Source organism: Bubalus kerabau, chromosome 13 (genome assembly GCF_029407905.1).
Source record: "Bubalus kerabau isolate K-KA32 ecotype Philippines breed swamp buffalo chromosome 13, PCC_UOA_SB_1v2, whole genome shotgun sequence".
Lineage (NCBI taxonomy): Eukaryota > Metazoa > Chordata > Mammalia > Artiodactyla > Bovidae > Bubalus > Bubalus kerabau.
Window position 1 is genome coordinate 57,346,954 of NC_073636.1, and position 20,418 is coordinate 57,367,371.

General features: G+C 53.6%; 1 protein-coding gene across 8 annotated transcripts in view; it reads right to left on the reverse strand.

Moving 5' to 3' along the window:
- PHACTR3 (phosphatase and actin regulator 3) overlaps positions 1–20,418 on the reverse strand; it is a 218,385-nt gene that overhangs the window by 65,862 nt on the left and 132,105 nt on the right. For 7 of the 8 annotated variants that reach the window (XM_055544564.1, XM_055544565.1, XM_055544562.1 and 4 more), the window contains exons 3-7: positions 19,953–20,030; positions 13,597–13,779; positions 5,087–5,299; positions 2,309–2,483; positions 1,255–1,502 (exon numbers count right to left, since the gene is read on the reverse strand). In XM_055544564.1, coding sequence (XP_055400539.1) covers positions 1,255–1,502; positions 2,309–2,483; positions 5,087–5,299; positions 13,597–13,779; positions 19,953–20,030 — 897 coding nt within the window. Of the gene's footprint in view, positions 1–1,254; positions 1,503–2,308; positions 2,484–5,086; positions 5,300–13,596; positions 13,780–17,971; positions 18,126–19,952; positions 20,031–20,418 lie in introns of those variants that run through there. The other variant, XM_055544567.1, reaches the window with a different exon arrangement.

A 20,418-nucleotide genomic window follows, 5' to 3' on the forward strand; every position in this document is an offset into this window, starting at 1 on the left:
AAGACCTGCTTCAACCCTGATCCCTGTCTACATCAGCCATTCTCAGACATCACCCTGTCCTGTAGGAGGCTGATGGGTGTTTAAGGGGAAAAGTCCCAGAACCAGGTAAGTCTGGGAAACACCACAGGCTTCAGCCTCTTCTCAGATGTCCAGGGTCTTTGGCTCTAGGTTTCTGACATGAAGACCCTGGTTTGACTTCTGTCAGCCACTTCCAACCACTTGTGAGCTTCATTCCACCCCCACCCCGCCAAGACACACACTATGGCTGGTGCTCCCGGAAGCGCTTCACCAGATCCAAAGTGGACAAGGTCCAGAGGGATGCAAGGTCACAGGAGGGGGTGACAGCCAAGGCCAGTATCCAGTCCTGGGCTCCTGGTCTGTCCACCTGGTCACGGCTGCCCCTGCCTGATCCCCTTAGTACCAACCAAGTCACAGTCAATACCAACCCTTCCGTTTTCCATCAACACTGGGACCAGGTCCCCAGGGGCTCCCTGCAGACTGTCGTGATTGTCCCCATGAGATGCTTTCAGGAGGAACAATAACTCCTCACTTAGGAACAATAACCCTCCCCTAAAGGACTTACAGTCGGGTCACTCTTGACCCTCCTACAAGAGACAGCGCTCAGCACAGCTCACATCAGGACTGAGTACCCATTATCACGAGGGGTCTACGGTGCTCTGTCTCGCGAGCCCCCATATCCTCAAGGGTAAAACAGAGCAAATATTCTAACCTGGAGAACACATTTTGAGGACAGACAGACCTCCAAGGACCTGGTGGACACATGGTCCTGAACAAGCAGACACTGCCGGGTTTATAGTAGTTCTGAGATGACCACAGGCATCAGCCCGCCCTCCCTCTTCCATCTCATCTTGCTTTCTTATTAACATTTTCTGCTACATCCTCCAAATGCTGGCAATCCAAGTACCACCAACACAACGACATCCTGCCACATCATCCCAAGCATTGACGCTCTCAGACGCTGGCTGAGGCACTTTTGTTTTTTCAAATACACATGAAGGTGTATATGCGACTGTCAGAATCAAACAAGTCTCCTCAGGTTCCTTCTAATTGTGCCCTGAGCCAGCCCACAGGCCCCAGCTCACATACAATGGGGCGTCTCTCTCCATTACTCCCTGGCACATGCCCTCCACCCTGTGCCCTCGGCTCTGGCAGCAGCAGAACCCCCAAACCTGCGCTTGGGCTCCATGCCTCTGGAAGGAGGCTCCCGCCCCAAGAGATCCACCCTCTGCTCACCAGAGATGATGGAGTCGTTCAGGGCCTCTTCGTCCTGATACAAGAGCAGGTCGTCCTTGAGTTCAGAATTCAGGATCAGGTTCTCCTTATTCTCCTCAGACTCCTTGGCCACAGTCCGCTTACCGTCAGAGGCCCCGTCGAAGCTCCAGGCCTCCTCCCGCTCCTTGCCCCGCTCCACGCTGCACGTCCTCGACAGCCGGACGTCCATGCGCTTCTTCGGGGACCCTTTACTGTCCCTGCCTTGGAAGCTGAATCAGAGATGCAGCTCAGGTTATTCACTGTCCCCGTCACCTGGACACCCTGCAAAGTTGACCTGAAGACTTATAACGGGCTTTGCAAAGACGGCCCCCGAGTGTGTGCAACTGATGCTCAGGAAAAGAAATGCCAGAGGCTCACAGGGCTTTCAGCCCAAGGCTGCTCAGAATGTGTTGCTCTGAATGATGCTGACATGCATGTAATAAAACCTGCTGAGACAGCACAGCCAATGTGCAGATCAAGGATTTCCTAAGAACCAAGCAGGGCATCTTCTTTGCCCAATATTTCTGCCAAGCCACATACATATTCTGGTATCTGTTTTGCCCTCCAATGACTCACTAGTCTTCAGCCTATGAGGCATGTGAGGTCAAGAGTAAGAGTCAGCTTCCGGGCAGGTTACCTGTGCTCTTGCCAGATGAAAATGGGACGCAATCAGAGTCCCCAGACAACATAACGGCTACTTCTCCCTCTCAATCCTCTCGTGTGATGCTCCCACTCGACCCTGGGTCCCTAGACCCTCCAGGGGAAACACAGGGGCTTTGTGCCTGGTTCTCATGTGTACAATTCCCACCCTATCCCTCTCAGAATGTGGCCACTGAGACCAGCTACCAACCAGCTGCAGAGCCCGGTGCAAAACTGAAAAAGGAAGCACCTTGTTCAACAACTGAGAATTCCAGGATAGTGAAAGCAGAGCTATGAGGCCAGCCTGGACCCATCCCCTGCGACTGCCCCCAGTGAGACTGGCCTTGGATGGGGGGGTTCAGGCACACAGGTCCCCCTGCCAGGGGAGGGGCCTCACCTGTCCTGGCGGTGCTTGGTGGCCAGCGCTCTGTGCAGCTCCTCAATGACGCGGCTGGGGGGCAGAGGCCGGTGGACAGTGGTGAGATGAGGAGACCCCGTGGGCGTAGAAAGCTGTCCTCGGAGGGAAGAGTCAGTACTTTTCCCGCCAGAGCCTTGAAAGAGTGTGGCCTGGCCTGGGGCATGAGAAGAACCAGTAAGAAGATAAGTCTTTGGGGTCAGAGACGAGGGGCTTTGCTGAAACACAGGAGCCCATGAGCAGAGAGGACGCAGGGCTCCAGGCCAGGTGAACTCACTAGCATCCTATCTGATATGCTGTGCCCAGCTCCCTCCCTGCAAAGACGGAGATGGGTACAACCCTGATCGGTTCACCTCCATCCTTGGGACCCCCGAGCTGAACGGATGGCAGTGCCCACAGGCCCTTGGCAGGGTCTCAGACACGGAAAGCCCCTTTCCTATTTCTCTACGACGAACTTGACCTCCTGAAGCCACACTTCCTCTTGCGGAAGCTGGAAGAACTCCCCAAGCTCTATAGCCATTGCTCAGCCTGGACCACCACCACAGCTTCCCTTTGCTTCCCCATCATCCATTCACGTCTGCCTCCAATCTGCACCTCTCCTTGTGGGAGTCTTCTGATCATGGCTCTCCCATTCTCCTCGGGACAAGATCTGGGCTGATGACAAGTCCCAAGGCCCCACAGGTTGTTCCCAATCATATTTTAATATGCTTCTCTTTTTTTATATAAATTGAAGTATAGTTGATTTGGGCTTCCCTGGTGGCTCAGCAGTAAAGAATCCACCTGCCAATGCAGGAGATGCAGGTTTGATCCCTGGGTCAGGAAGATTCCTGGAGAAGGAAATGGCAACCCACTCCAGTATCCTTGCCTGGAAAATCCCATGGACGGAGGAGCCTGGTGGGCTACAGTCCACGGGGTTGCAAAAGAGTTGAACACGACTTTGCAACTGAACACTCACACGTAGTTGATTTACAATATTGTGTTAATTTCAGATGTACAGCTAAGTGATTCAGTTTAATATTTAGACATATTTTGATATGTTTAAAAAATAGGCAACGTATTTTAAAAGTGTTAAACACCATGCGTGTGTGTACTCAGTGGGACTGAACCCGTGGACTGTCTCCCGCCAGGCTCCTCTGCCCTTCCTCCTCCTCTGCTGCCGCCTAGTGGCCACATGTTGAAACAAACATCTCGCCCCTAAAGGAAATTAAGACAAAGTCGCCAAAATGCAGACTCAGCTACAAGAGATACAGGCAGAAGTCCGCAGCAGGTAACCTTCCTGTCCTCTCCCACTCCTAATCAAGTCCTCAGACTCCTAACCCCTGAGGGGCGGGTGGGAGTCAGAGGAGCTGACCACAGGGCCCTAGGACCCGTGATTTAAGACATGGGGAGAGTGGAGGGATCATGGGAGACAAAACAGGCTGAGTTCTGATCGCATCCAAGCACAATGTGGGAAGAAAGTCTCTAAGCAAATTACACAGGAGCCAGAATAAAGCGGGGGATGGTGCCTTAGCCAGTGGATTTTCCTTAGCCAGTGATTTATGTTTCAATGGATGGAATGGGGATTATTGCGAAGATAGTAACAAAATACAGGACAGTGTTATTTGCCTCAAAACTTCATCTGTGTGACCACATCACCCAAGGACTAAACGCTCTCATTCCCAGAGATGCAGAAAGAGGCAGGAGGCAGATAAGGGGGTCACATCACCTGACTGTTCCTTTGATCAGTCACCTGTACTCGCTGAGCATCTGCTGTATGCAGACACTGGGATCTGGGCTCAGGGCAGAGTTCCCTCCCTAGAAGGGCTTGTCCAGGGATCAAGGGTTGGGCTCCTGGGAGTGCCTGGGGCTGGGCAGCTCCTGACAAGTGGTGAGTTGTCATATTATCACCGGTGGTCAGGGATTAGAGTAATGCTGCTGAGCTCTGCAATCCACTGTCACCTTCATGCCCATTGCCCTCAGAGGCAGTGTAAGGATTTATTCTTAAAAACAATCATCTCTTTGTGAAGGGCCTGCTTTTCCTGACAGCAGCAGTGTCTCCTGTTTCCAGCAGTGATGAGACAACATGTACCAACACTTGAAAAGTCAATGTCTCCATGTCCTGGGATCTTTCAACCAGGGTGGCCAAAGCTACAGAAGGAGATGCCCTGGGGGCCTCTGCTTAGCTGGGCTCCCGGCTCTGACCACCACCCTGCAGTCTGGTGTGGATTCCTGGCTCTGCTTTGCCGGTTGGAGCACCCACAGAGGTGAGCAGAGATCATAAGTGAGACAGAGAGAAACAAAGGGAGGGGAGACAGGGTTGGGAAGGGAGGGAAGGAACAGAGAGATTGAAAGAGAAGGAGGGGAAGGGAGGAGGAAGAGGGGGTGATGAGAGGGAGTGCCAGAGGTAAAGGAGAGGGAGGGAGAAGGTAAGAAGAAAGAGACAGACATTGACCCAGAAGCAGAGGAGGACAGTCAGACACCTGAGTACCCAGATAGAAAGGGTGTGCTTGTGTCTCCTGCCTTCAGATTCTGGAAGAAATCTTTGACAATTGCCCCATGTTTGCTTAAAGGAGCCCAAGCCCCTGCTCCTGTCAACCAAGCTCCTCAACAAGGGCTGCCCTCCCACCTCCAGCTCTGCTCCCCAGGACCTGCCCAGAGCCCCACCCACAGAAGCAAAGGGTGAGAGCCAGCCCACAGTGGGAGCCCAGTCAGGACCGGTGGGAGGCATGGATGGATGAGAGGAAGGACGGAGGGTGGATGGTTGGATGCTCGCAGACCCACCTGTGACACTTCTCGTGGTTCTGGAGCCTGCCTTGGGCGGTGGGGTGGGCAGCAGCGGGGGGCTTGGGAGCTGGCCCACGGATCTCTCCAGGGGTCTGGGAGGACTGTCCAGTGAGTCGGACCCAGCTAAGGCTTGAGAGGGCTCATCTGTGCTAGGTGGGAGGCTGCCAGCGGCGTCTGCTTCTTCCTCTCTGGATGCTGACGACACCTTGGCTGGTTCAAAGGAAAAACAGAGTGCACAGACCACCGCTTCACTGACTGGGGCAGGCGTGACGACGGTGTGGGGCTTTGGCTGGGAGGGCTTGTCATCATCGGACAGAGTACAGAGGGGTCACTTCCCACACACACGCCATTCGCAGGGAGCTCAACAATCAACAGAAACCTCAGAAGCAGAGAGAGGAGGCAAGGAAGGGAAAGGGAGACAACTTCAAGAGTGTGGGTGACTCTGTCCCTTTTCCCCCTCAGCTGATGGCACTGAGGCTCCTACCTCACCTGGGGTTGCTGGTCACCAACACAGGCTCTGGAATCAGACCCTGAGCTGGCCCTGCACTTTCTCTGTGCCCTTGGATGAGTTACTGACCTCCTGTGTCTCCATTCACCATGGATGACACTGGAGTAACAGCCAGAGTCCCTCCCAGGATCGCTGTGAGGTTTAACCAAGAAGCAACAACGAGATGCATGTCTAGCACATTGCAGACCCTCAAATCCCTGAGCTATTGATTTTCTGTGCCTGGTTTTCCACAGCCCTGCCCTGGGCGAGCCTGAGCTGAGTGGTGAGAGAGAAGCAGGGTATTTAGCTTTGAGGAAGGGTCAGCCAGCCGAAAGCCCCCCCATCCCCTCTTCTTCCAGCGGCTGGTCAGGTTCCTCCCACTCCGAGAGCACTGCCTATCCACCTCTGTGCCTTCTCCCCACCCATCAACCCTCTCCTTTCCCCCTTCTCTTTCTCCAGCTCAAGTTCCATCATCCATCCCTTAACCACCAACACCCCTCAAGCCCTCTGCCACACTTCCTTTCCACTTAGCTAATTAGGAAAACCCCATCTCTGAATGCAGCCTCCATCTGTTGGCTCCTGTCACTGTGGAGCACTATGGAAGAAAGACAGTGACACAGGAGCCCCAGTCCTGGCATCTCAGGACCACCTCCCTCTACGCCCTTGGCTTTGCTCCATCCTGCAGTCACTCAGCTTCAGACCTTCTCTGTGTCTCGCCTACCTCCACAGTTTCTTACTCCCTCCCTCTCTTGAAGCCTTACCTCCAGCTTTACAGAGGAAACTGAAGTCATCAGACCAAGTGGTGTGGGGGAGCTCAAACACAAACCTACCATCCCCAATATACCATTCCTCCTCCCCTGACACAAGAAGAGAGGCGGCCTCCCATCCCCACCTTGGGACCCCAGCCTCCCTGCCCTCTCAGACCACATCCCAGGTGCCCAGCCCTGGGCAAGTCATTGCCCCACATCATGTAATTTCATCTTTGCAACCACCTATGAGCGAAGATCCTAACTCCCTCTGCAAAGCTGGCCCCAAAGTCTCTGTGAAGGATTAACCCATCAGTCAGGGAGTATTCCTAACAGGGAGGGGTGCTGTCCATGGTGCTGACTGAGGCAGACCTGATCCTGTCCTCACAAATCTCTGAAACTATAGAAGGGACACTGCACGTCCCATGCACCCCACTGTCATCACCATTTCCATTTTCTCATTGTCCCTGTTGGAAGCTGAAGACCTCGCCGGCCAGACCTTCTCCCTTGTGAAGCTCATGGAGACGCAGAAGGGCTGGGCCTCCCAAATCCTGATGATCAAGATCTGAGAAAAGAAACGTCCCCTTCCCACCCACTGCAGATGTCAGTCAGGTTTGTATCACTGAGAACAGCCATTATAGCATCATCCTCACTTTATGTCCTGTATGGATATGCACGCGAAAACACTATGGTTTTATTATTATTACATCTGCCTTATTTAGCTTTTAACTTGAAATTTTTTTAACTGGAGGAAAAATGCTTTATAATGTTGTCTTGGTTTCTGCCATACAACAATGTGGTTCAGTCACAATTTTATATATATATACACATATATATATACACACACACACACACGTATATACATATACATATATACATACATATACATATACATATATATATATATATATATATATATATATCCCCTCCCTGTTGAACCTCCCTTCCCCACCATCTCACCCCTGTAAGTCATCACAGAGAGCCAGGCCAGGCATCCTGTGTTATAGAGCAGCTTCCCACTAGCTATCTGGGCTTCCCTAATGGTCCAGCAATAAAGAATCTGCCTGCCGATGCAGGAGATGTGAATTGGATCCCTGGGTGGAGAAGACCCCCTGGAGGAAGAAATGGCAACCCACTCCAGTATTCTTGCCTGGAGAATTCCATGGATGGAGGAAACTGGCAGACTACAGTCCATGGCGTTGCAAAGAGCGGGATGTGACTGGGCACACATGCACACACAGCGCTGCTCGTCTATTTTGCACATCATAGTGTACACATGTCAATGCTACTTGCTCAACTTGCCCCACCCCCTTCTTCCCCTGCTGTGTCCACAACTCTATTCTCTACTTCTGCATCTCCATTCCTTCCCTGCAAATAGGCTCATCGGTACCGTTTTTCTAGATTCTGTGTGTGTGTGTGTGTGTGTGTGTGTGTGTGTGTATACACACACATAGATACATTAATACATAATATTTGTTTTTGTCTGACTGTACTTCATGCTGTATAATAGGCTCTAGGGTCATCCACCACACTGCAAATGACTCAGTAAAACTGTCCACAAAAGTACGATTTGTTCATAGAATTTTTTTTTAAGACTCCTAGACTTCAAGACTATTGTTATATCCTATGAACTGTTACCTGTTACTTTGAAGAGTCTACAATTCTGATTGTTTTAGTGAAAAAGGTTTGCAAAAATATGAAAAAAACATTTTCTGATTCTGGGTAAAAACAGACGTGTGGTTTCCTGTTGAGCCAGAGGCAAGTGAGAACCATCCCTTTTCTCCACATGGGCAGAAGCCCTGTGACTGTGTTGGGTCTTCTGGTCTGTGTAAATCAGCGCAGGGCAGTGGACCCCGATGGCTGGGCGGCCGTGCTCCTGGCCCAGCCCCTCAGCGGCCATGCTTGCAGATGGAAGCACCAGCAGATGGGCTGGCATGAGCTTCAAGGACTAGTTCCAAGCTTGGTTCCTACCCTCTGAGCACCCAGCATGCTCCCCATGTCATGGTTTTGGGGGAGACAGGTGACAGAGGAATGACTCGCCTGACCTGAGGCCCCCCACTCTCCCACATCCATCCTTCTCCTCTGTTGTGATCGACTTATTCAAGAAGCGTGACCTTGGTCTCCAATCGCTAAACCTCAGTTTCCTCATCGGTATAAAACACCCACTCCTGCCCACCACCAGGCAGGGAGGGAGACTTCCATGAGGTCACAGAGCAGTTGTTAGAAGCTATTCAGCACTTTGGACAGTTACAAGCCACTCTGCCAGGGAGAAAAACATTTTGGAACAGCAGCCGTGGGCTCCATCCACCAGATGCTGTGAGACAACCAGACTGTCTCCAGACGCTGCCCAGTGTCCCCTCCAGAGGGATGCCCAAGGCTGAGGGGCCCTGCTTGAGGCAGACACTACTCAGACTTCTGAGGAGATGCTCTGTGGGGTCTTGCGGAGAGGGCGGCACCTCAAGACACCCACAGCTGTTTGATATTAAGTCCCCTGGGTCCTGTCACCATGGAAACTCCAATGGCCCAGTTTCTCCCTCTGGGCTTTGGTCTCCTCATTGGGACCTGGAAGTATGGACAAGGTGACCCCAAGGTGACCCCTTGGGAGGGTCACCGAGAGAAGGGTCAGCAAGGAGACAGAGCAGCCCAGGGTCAGGGTCCCCACACCCTTGTTGGCCAGAACAGGTCCACTTGGCTGTCTCAGCACAGTCCTCCCACCTCTGTGGCTCCTGGACACCACGTCCCCTGGTGCCCTCCTGCCGCACTGGCCTCACCTGCTCACCCCCTCTCAGGCTCCTCCAGACTTTCCCAGCCCTAAGCCCTCAGTCCTCTTCTCCTTAACTCACTCTCTCTTCTAATTCTCTCCTCCAGTCCTCTGGCTTCAGAATCCATCCCATCTCTGTCGACCCTTGACCCTTTCCCAGCGCTCCAGACTCATCCATTATTAGCCACTGTGACACCTGTGTCTGGAGGTCAACATCAAAATGAAACACAGGCAAACCCATCTCCTGATTTCCCAGGAGAAACCACCCTCCCGCAACTCCCTCTTCTCTCTCACTTATCCACCCATCCATCTCACAAGTGTCTTTGCCGAGGCACCCTCCTAGGAGCTGTGGACAAGGACACTGATCGAGACAGAAGCCCACCTTCACCAGACTCAGTTCATGGTCCCCCAGCCCCCAGCTGTCCAGCCAGACTAGACACAACGCTCCATCCCTCTCCTGTCCTCCTCACCATCCAATTCATGAACACATCCTGGGCATACTATTTCCAAAATAGGTCTCAGAAATAGTCCTCTGAGGGCCAGCCACTCCAGCCTCTGCCTGGGCCTCAGCAGTGGCCTTCAAGCTCCTGTCCTCCAGCCCATGATGCTCCAAATCCAAGAGGGTGGCAAACTGCTGTATAAAGGGCTTTGGCTTTGCAGGTTATACGGTCTCAGGAAAGGCAACCCACTCCAGTATTCTTGCCTGGAGAATCCCATAGACAGAGGAGCCTGGTGGGCTACAGGGCTACAGTCCATAGGGTTGCAAAGAGTCGGACAAGACTGAGTGACTAACACTTTCATATCATGGCCCAAATCTATTGTCTAAAATAGGGGCAGTAAACTTCTCTGTAAAGGGCTCGGCTTTACAGCTTATAAGATCTCTGTTGGTGCAGAAAACTCTGCTGGTGGACACAAAGAGCAAACTCCCCTGGCCGCCCACCCAAGTGGATGTGGGGCCACCTGTCACCTCAGTGTTGCCCAGTAGACCTTTCTCAGATGATGGAAATGCTTCCGCTTTCTCTGTTACAGCAGCCACACTGGCCAGTGAGCACCTGACCAGTGGCTGATGGAACAGGAAAGCTGGATTTTTACATTGTTTTTAAATTAATATAAATCACCACGCAGCTAGTGGACAGGGTGGCTCTGGATTTCTGGGAATCAGTGGCCACAGCCCTTCAACCAGAGAGATCTCAGGGTAAGCTTCCAGCAGACCTGTGGAGGTCCCCTCACCCCACCAGCCCAAGGTGGAATGTGGGTCCCCCACGTGCTCTTAGGGATCTGGGACTCAACACACCAGGCACTTGCACCCCTAATCTCCAGTGATTCTGTCCTCAAAACTCATCACACATTGAGCCCTCACACCCCAACCAGTCTGAAGGGTCCTAGTCTGGGGAACTGGTATCTCAGCACCTCCTCTCTAAATCAGCATCTTCCTTCACACCCCGTTTGAATGTGTAGCTACCACTGTATTCCAGAATACTGTGACCCTGAAACATTAACATCTCAAGTACTGTGCTGAACTTTTTTTTTTTTTTTTTTTAATGTAAATGCGGCCGTCAGCTTTGCATGTTCGCCGCATTTGGAATTCCACCCTCAGGGTGTCCCTTCCTGCCCTGACCAGCAGAGGTCGCTGCTCACCCACTGAGCTACAAGCCAAAGTCCTTCTGCCTGGGACACACTGGCGGTTCGGGGGGCTTGCTTTATAACCTGTTATCACCCACCAGAGACGTTCTGAGACGGAGACAGACCAGCCTGAGAGGAGGACAGGGTGGGCTGGGGGACAGCTGCCGTGGTCAGTTTCACTGAACCCCAGTGACACCCAGCACGCTTGGACCTGGGCGAGGAGACTGGCCAACTCCCAGAAAAGAGGTTCCACAGCTCGGGCCAAGTGGTGGACATCAGTGACGTACGGATACCTGCTGAGAGGCTGGTGTTGGGTACAGGGAGGGTGCTGTCTCTGCCTGGTCCCCAGGTTCACAGTGCCAGCCCACGAGCTGATTGTACAGACAAAGGCAGGCTGGGTCTGACCTGTAGCCAGCAATCTGCTGACCCTCTTCTAGATGACAGAACCACCCACATTCCAGAACATGCCAGAAGCACAGCAAAGTCTGGCTATAGTTGGGGCTGTCGAATGTTAAGAGCATGTCTGCGAATCAAATCCCAGCTTCACCACTGATGTGAAGGCTCTGCGGCCTCAGGGAAGTGACTTAATCTCTCTGGTCCATCTTAAAAAAATGGGGGACTTCCCTACAGCTGACTCAGGCTGGTGTTTGGCAGAAACCAACGCAATATTGTAAAGCAGTTATCCTTCGATTAAAAATAAGTAAATTTAATTTTTACAAAATGGGGGCCTTCCCTGGTAGTAAAATGAGAAAGGATTCTCCTTGTAATGCAGAGGACGCAGGCTCGACCCCTGGTCAGGGACCTGAGAGCTCACATGCCGTGGGGCAACTAAGCCTGTGCACCCCAACTACTGAGCCCATGAACCCTGGAGCCTCTGCAAAGAGAAGCCGCTAAGCCTGTGCATCCCAACTACTGAGCCGTGAAGCCTGGAGCCTCTGCAATGAGAAGCCGCTAAGCCTGTGCATCCCAACTACTGAGCCGTGAACCCTGGAGCCTCTGCAATGAGAAGCCGCTGCAAGGAGAAGCCCCAGCACTGCAACTGGATAGTAGCCCCGGCTCACCACAGACAGAGAAAAACCTGAATACAGAAATGAAGACTCAGCGTAACCAAAAATAAAATAAAATTTTTAAAAATGGGGCTAAGATAATCCAGCACACAGAGAACATGCTCACTGAATGCCACTTTTCCTCTAAATTCGTGTACTCCTGGGAACACCAGCGCTCAGCCCCAGTCCCACAGAATCCTGTCCCACCTAACATCAAAACAACGGGTCCTCCTGGGGTTTTGGGAGAATGTTCTATGGCTGATGCCACACCATCCACACAACATCAGGAATCACCCCAAACACAAAAGCCCAAAGCCAACCCAAATCACTGAATCCAATCTTCTCAGCTCCCAGCCACAGTGACGGTGTAGGAACAAGGGGCCAGTGGGCGTGGACTTTGATGGCTGAAAAGCAGCTAGCTACACACGTGGATTTTTGCGAATGCTCCCGAGTTTTAAGCCCAGGCAATGTCGGAAGTGGTGAGTTTCAGGTCTCTGCATTAGATGTCAATCCACTCATTGAATGGGGCTTTGCTCAAGGTCAGGCTTCCAGAAGAGACTGGAGCTGCAGTCCTGGTCCGTGGTCTTGGTGCAAGATTTGTGACCTACAGGGCTGCCAGAGACCCGGCGGAGTCCCCATTCAAAGCAAAACTCAGGTGCACCCACACCCCCAAACATGTGTGCTGTTCGTGTAAGGGCCTCCGGGGGGCGTTGGCAAGCAACCCAACACCAGGAGTTACTGCATCGCCCTCTCCCAAAGGGCTGCTTTTCCATCATGTATGTGTGTGCTCGGCTGTGTCTGACTCTTCGTGACCCCATGGACTGTAGCCCACCAGGCTCCTCTGTCCATGGGGCTCTCCAGGCAAGAATAGTGGAGTGGGTTGCCATGCCTTTCTCCAGGGGATCTTCCCAACTCAGGGGCTGAACCTCATCTCTTAGTCTTCTGCATCGGCAGGCGGATTCTTTACCACTAGCGCCACCACAATGACGACGACAAAAGTGATGACGACGACAAAGGTGATGATGATAACCCCTGGCGGCGGCGGCAAACGCTGGGTGAGTGCTCAGTGTGAGCGACAACTGAGCCGAGTGGTTTCACTTTAGCAGCCCCAAGAAGTGTGTGCCACGTGACCCCATCTATGGTTGGCGACACAGGTTCAGAGAGGATAAGTGACTTGTCCACGGCCACACAGCTTGGTGAGGAATTCAATAGTCACATCTCAAACCCAGGTCAGGCTGATGTCAAAGACATTGCTCTCAAGTTTCTAGTTCTATACCCTTGGAGCTTCCCTGGTGGCTCAAAGGTCAAGAATCTGCCTGCAGTGCAGGAGACATGGGCTTGATCCCCGGGTAGGAAAGATGCCCTGGAGTAGGAAATGGCAACCCATTCTAGTATTCTTGCCTGGAGAAATCCATGGATAGAGGAGTCTGGCGTGCTACAGTCCACAGGGTCACAAAGAGTCAGACATGACTGAGCAACTAAAACAACAAAAACCCTTGGATGAGTTACCTGTGCACCCCCTTATCATCAACAAGTGGAAGGGGGCAACAGCATCAGTCATCTGGGTGTTCTTCCAGGGTTCCACGCGCCAACATACGTGACCGCACTTAGAACGGTGTCATGCACACAAGCAGCCAAGCGCGTTGGCTCTTCTGGTCGCCAACGTAACAATAAAGATCAGTAGCTGCTGATACACTGACCACACCTCAAAGGAATGAACCAGCCCTGCTGCCTCTAAGGACAACCTTCCACCAAGGCTGCTGCCCAGCACAGGCTGGAACCCTCGTCCCACCCAGGTCAACAGTCATCCTCAGAGCAGCTCAACCCCAGCATCCAGTCAATACCTGCATCGTCTGCATGGTTATCCGAGGCCAGCGGCTCATCTGGGGAGGCCTGGTCTGTCCCTGTGGCCAAAGGGCTTCCCGGCGGCGCTTCCTCTGAAGTCAGCGGCTCCTGCCGGGGTGTGGAGGGTTCGCTCTGTGCAGCGCGGGGCTCTCCGTCGGGACTGCATGCTTTGTTCTCAGCATCTGCAAGAATGTCAGCTGTCAGCTGAGCCTGACTCCCTTCCTACTGGCTCTCATTCATACAAGGTGACTTCCTGGAAGAACGCCATCCCAGGCTGGGGTGGTACCCTGCATTGCTCCCACACACCCTGGGAATTCTTCTCCATCTCCACTGTCTTCCTAGGGCAGCACCAGGCATCACAGCACACCTGCCCCGGCCTCTGCCTGCACCACTTCCAACCCACATCTGAGCCTCTGTGGTGCCCCTGTCCCACCAGCCAAGGCCACCCACACAGGTGATGACAAGCGCCGATTGCTGTCCATCCCCGAGGTGCTAGGTTGTACCATTGTGGCTATAAATAACTTTCCACTTCAGCACCCACTTCCCACCATTTGGTCCCCAATACACAAATGCTTCTCATATGTCAGATCTGACATTGTGCCAACCCCGGAAATCTGGAGGTTAACAAGACAATCCTTACCCACCTCCCACAGGAGGCTTAAACTCTGGGCAGCCACACATGGCATCACCAGCCCAGAAACAGGGCACAGCCCAGGGCTGAGCAGGAATCAGGGGGTCCTTGGTCGAGACAGTGGCCATCCCAGGACGGAGGATACCAGACTCCTAGCAGGACACCTCAAGAAGGATCAGCACCGCCCCTTGCTTGGGGCTCAGTGGCTGGAGCCTTTGAGGGTCTGGCCCTTGCCGGGTTGATTGCCCTCATGGGGTCATATCAGCGTTGAGGGGCTTGATGCTCTGGAGCATAATGACTGACTGGTCAAGGTATAAGAACCACACAGCACAGGTCCAGGCTGGAGGCTCAGCCAGTCAATCATGGTCAGCTCTGAGATGCAGCTCCTAGCTCTGGGCTCGCAGCACCCACACGGCCCCCTGCACAACCTAATCCCCAGAGCCGGTTCATCCAGGCCACCATGGGGCAGGGTTCAGTGTAATCTGTGCACATCCACAGGGCTGGCCTGCTCAGCACAGTGCGGGGAGGGGCGGGGCAGCCTGGCTTGGAGAACACACAGGCCGGTGGAGGGGAGGAGAGGTTGATTCAGAGCCAGAGGTCCGGTGCCCATGTCAGTCCCAATTCTTACCTGCTGTCAGATGGCAGCGCCCCTTCCATTCCCCAGGTGTCTCGGTGGGACAAAAAGCATAAGGTTTCCCTCTCCACTGCCCCCAGTTCCTGTGCCTAGGCAGCAAACGGCTCCAGCCCCCAACTTCCACTTCTGTAGAATGGGGCTAACAACTCCTTGCTTCAGAGAAGTCAGTGCAAGGATTCAGTGAAGTACTGTCTATAAAACGTCTGACATAAAGCAGACGCCATGCACAGGCTTTCGTTACCCTCATTGCTGTTGTTGAAGGGGACGAGGGAGAAGCTGACAAGGGTGATGGTCCGACCACTTGGCCTGGGCCCCTCTGCCCATGTGCTATCGACAGGCTCCCTGAACAGAGCCCTCCCCAACCCAGGCCAGGTCTGTGACAAGACCTTGGAGGGACATACGCTTGTCTTCACTGTTGTTCATCTTCCCTCTGCTGCATGTCCCCTCAGGGGAGGTGGGTGGAGAGGGCAGAAAAGACAGAAGTCTGAAGATCTGGGGCCCATAAGATGCCATCTGTGCAGCCACGTCACCCGGCTGGGGGCAGGATCTAGACCAGGTACTGGTGACCCTTCCCCAGAAAAGAGAAGCAGCCAGTATTTGTATTTTAGACTTTCTGGGCCACAGGCCACAAGATCCATGCTCCATACTCCTTTTTTACTTTTAAAAAAAGCCTTTAAGTTTAAAACCATTTTAAGCTCAAGGGGCTTTACAAAAACAGATCCTCAGCCAGATCTGACCAGCAGTCAACCAACTCCACCCCAGAAAAAGACCAAGACACAAGCCAAGAGAACCTGCCCAGTGGACACAATTAGAGGTCACCAAGCTCAGACCCTCTCTCATGACTAGTGTACACACACCTGACCCACATCTGCGACAGTCCCTGCTACCAGCTTACCTGTCCATTGGTTACAGGTGGCAGCCAGCACTGACTGAGGCTTTTCGGGGCTGTAGGCGCTCTGCTGGCACCAGCTCACCTGAGTATCATAGCCCCCCACCCCTTTAGGTCCCTTATAGATGGGGACCCCAAATTTCAGAAGCTGTGGCTCATTTGCTGCTGGTGATGATCCCTGCTAATAATAAAGGCATCTCCATCCTCATCAATAAAATGGTCAGAACGCTGAACCTGAAAGAGACCCAAAGGTCCCCACCCTCCACAGGGCTCAAGAAACACATGGTTCTGGGGTTCCTCCACCTGCTTCTATGGCTTAGCAGGCTTGCACGACTCTTTTGGGCTGTGCTCAGAGCTCCGGCTCATAATCATGTTCAATGAAAAGTTACAGTTCTCAAAATAGCCCGGGTGGCAGGGTCGTTGCTAAGCAACGCTGGGGGGTGGGGAAGCTGCGGGCAGCTGGTCCCCTGCTCCCCTCACTGTAGGTCAGTGCTCTGTCCCCGCCAGGCCCTTCCAAGGGCGGCAGAGGGGAGCACGAGCCGGGGTCATTCACAGAGCAACCATGGAGAGAGGGGACACGCCAGACACATGCAATACACACCGTGTAAGCACACGCATGCATGCACACACACACACTGCCCCCGGCGTTCCTGCCAGACTTGACTTGACACTGCCAACTGCCCCAAGGAGAAGGACCTCGTGGTCTCTCTGAACACAGCACAGGGGTAACCGTTACCTCCTTCTCAGACCACTGATGCAGAATGAAACTCTTTAAATTATTTAAGACAAAGCCAAGAGAACGCACAGGAGATCGGGGAATGTCACTCAGGAGCAAACAGAGCAACTGGACAGAGAAGTGGGGGTACTCCGGTCCTTACTCAATGTGATTGGACCGGGGAACCCCGTGTGGGGCTGGGATGCCAGCCGGCCCTTGCCTGACACAGACACGTCACCAGCCAAAGCAGTGAAGACAGAGGGAGGGAAAGGTCAGCTTCTCACCCAGGCAGAGCCAGTCCCATCTCACGAGTCTCCTAGCAATGCCAAGAGGGTCCTTCCTGGATCCGGCAGCTTCTTAGAGCTTCAGGAACCGAGGCAAGCTCAGAGGGGTTCATACAAAGCACGTGTTCACAGTATCACAAAATAACACACCACCCCCCTCACCAGGAAAGGGGAGGGCAAACCCACTCGCTGGACATAGGCTCATCTCGGGGACGCACAGGCACCCCTGCAGGCCCATCCACAGCCAGCTCATGCTGCCATGATCTGATTGCCTTGTGGGCAAACTCTGGAGCTGGGGGCATGTCCATGTGCATGTGAGTGCACACCTGTGCAGGACAGAGGACCTTCCTGGGTTTGCCTGGCCAAGGGGGTCCCAGTGAGAGTTCCTGGGGCTGTGAAGGACTCCAGGCCACTCTGGGCCCCTGGGTGACTATCACAGGCTCACTTGGCCTCCCAGGTGCCCACCAATGTGAAGTCCAGGCTGGGGTGGGGGTGGCTGGCCACAGGGGGGCACGTCTGGCTACAAAGGTCCTGGCTACTACCAGCCCAGTTGGGTGGGTGGGGAGGGTGGGGCGGGGAAGGCCATCTCTGAATTGTGTGGGAGGTGGATGGTTCAGCTCGAAAGGCCACAGATTCTTATCAGTCCAGCAGCAACCGCGCTGTCCCAACTGCAGGACAAATTAGGGACAGACCAGGCCTGACCAAGAGCTGGACCTCACCTGCAGTGGGTACAGGCATCTTCTGAAAAAGTGTAGGACTGAAACAATCGGCCCAACAGGCATTTACCCCAGGAGGCTACAGCCAAACATTCTCAGGTCTCCTCTCATCACTGTGTGTTCATTACACAGTCAGCACAGATTTAAGGGGTACGAGTGGGTACTGAGCCCACATCCCTGCCCCCTCTCCCTGACCCAGGTCCCTTTCTGGGGCAACCCTTGCTGCCCGACTTCTCACACACGCCCCCCCAACCAGTGACACGCCCCCAATCAGCAATGCCCCCCAGCAACACCCCAGCAGGCTCACCCCAGACTCCGCCCACTCTCCCTGTGGCTTCCTGGGCCCCCGTGGCCCCGGAGGAGCCTGTCACCCAGCCGCTTTCTGGGGAGTCTTGTTCTCTTGGCTCTGTCCACGTTGAAGGAAGAGGCAGGAGGGCGCTAGGCCCTGTGAGATGCCAGACTCTCTCCCTTTCCCCATTCCTGACCTCCCCGCTTCCCCACCCACCTTCTCTCAGCAGCTCCTTCTTGAGATGCCTGCTCCCTTCCCCCGTGGGGTCCTGCATGGGCTGCTCCATGGGGCTGGAAGACGCTACCCAATTCCCTATCGCTCTCCGCATCTCACCCTTGGCAGCAACGACATTAGATCCAGCTGGGGAGGTTTATAAAGCAGGACGCGTAAGCCCCGCCCCCAGCGCCTTGGACAGCAGGGCTCCCAGGTGACCCTAATTGTAGCAAGTTCGAGAAGCAGCCTGTTGACTCCTGCCACCTTTGGCCCCTCCAGCATCATCTCCGCTCAAGTTCTCCATGAGCTCCGTGCCTCTCCTTCAGCATACTCAGCTCAGCTGTGACTGTATGCTGACGTGTGGGATTACCCAATCTTTGTTCCCCACCCGACTGTCGGGCTCTCTGGTAGCATAAGCAGAAAAGCATCCGCCTGCTAATGCACGTGAGACCCCAGTTCAATCCCTGGGCTGGGAAGATTCCCCAGGAGGAGAACATGGAAACCCACTCCAATATTCTTGCTTGGAGAATCCCATGGACAGAGGAGACTGGAGGGCTACAGTCCATGGGGTCACAAAGAGTCGGACACGACTGTACAACTGAACAACAATAAAATTAAAACAGTCCAGATTCCCATCTCAGCGATGACATTCTCCTAAATCTGAGACACAGACTATACCGTTTAGCATCTGAAAGTCCCAGGATTTGATACCAACCCCGCCCCCCCCCTTTTTTCTTGTACCAGGCAAAGTTGGATTTTTAGCACTAATTTCCCATGTAGTTTTCCCTGAAAACAGTATCATCAAACTACTTTTCTTCTTAAATCCAAAGAAGAGAGAGGATATGAGGACCCTGCCTGAAGCAGACCATCTTATAAATCTGGGTTCACTGACTCCATGGGCTCCCTTCCTATTTCCTGATGCCTGGGCCAAATTACCAACACACTAGGAATATCTTAGTGTCTTATCTTAGTATATATCTTAATATCTTACGGAGATAGGAATTCCATTTAGTCACGTGTCCTTGGGGATCTAGCTCCGTGAGGCTGAATTCTTTCAATCAAGGGGGCAAGAACTTGGTTCAGCTCCAGAGACACTGGTAAACATCAGTGAGGTTTTCTGAGACCCCCTTTTCCTACTCTCGCCAAGCTTCAGGGAAGTAGAAAACAAGATGCTTAGGGTCAGAATCCAAGTCCCATGCCTCACACTATCACCAAGGGAGGAAGATGGGGAAACTCAAGCATTCTGTAAATTAGTTGTGATGGTGATAAAACCAGGTGTTTCTCAAAGACGCAAACACAGGCAACCACGCAGATGCCACGCTGAGTACTGTCTCTGGACCAGAGACTGAACAGCATCGGGGCCCTGCCTCCGGCTGCGTGACCCAGGGCAGCCACCTCCCAGGCACTTCCATTCCTCATCTGGAGACAGGGGTACCACCACACCCAGTCCCGAGGATGCTGCGAGGACCAAGGATGAAGGTGAACCCAGCACAGCAGTGGGTGTTCAGTCGACACTTAAGAAATGGCAGCTGCAGTTCTAAGTGGTCGTGGGGAATGAAGACTCAACAAATCAAGGATTAAACTACGAATGTGAAGAAACAAAAGTCACCGCTACAACTCCAGAGGAATCGGGACAAACCACGAACTCCATCCACACCCGGCTGGGGTGGGAAGCAACCCCTCGTTCCCCAGGGCAAGTGGGTGTGCTCAGCTCGAGCGCTGGGAGTGGTTGACTCTTACACTCACAGAGGGGTCCTCAGGGGCAGGGGCTGAGCCATGGGTCCTGACCTGGAAAACTTCTCTAACCATGGAGGCCTCAATCCAGTGCATGGAGGCCTCAATCCAGTGCATGGAGGCCTCAATCCAGTGCAGCTGCCACATCCGGACAACGGACCTGGGACACTCCACCCTGAGGGATTTGCTGGGCCCCCATGAGACCCCCAGCTCTGTGTTCCCGGGCCCAGCCTTGCCCAGCCCCACTTACCTTGCTCCATCATCTCCAGCAGCCCCTTCTTGATGAGGTCCTCCCGGCCCTGCCTGCCGGCCATCTTCTTCTCCAAGGCTGCACGCAATACAAACATCAGGTGAGTCCCAGGCTGTGCATCTCAGGCCCCACCCTGAGCCCCGGCCAAGGTCACCTCCAGTTCAGGAAGAAAGCAGTGAAGCAGCAGGTGACCGTGGGTCAGGGGGCTACCAGGCGGGGGTGCAGTCAGGAACCCAAGCTCCCTTGCCAAGCAGTGTGCTGATCATGTATGGGAAAGCCGGGCCTTGGGGAGGTGAATGAATTCTGTTTAAGGCAGTGGTTTCCTGGCTCATCTGAGAAGCGACGCCCCGAACACCACCCTCCTCTAAGTTCTCACTGGCCATTCCTCGGCTGTATTCACCTTCACTTACCAACCCAGGGCCCTGTTCCCTCTCTGTCCTCGATGCTCTGGGGTGCATGTCTGTGG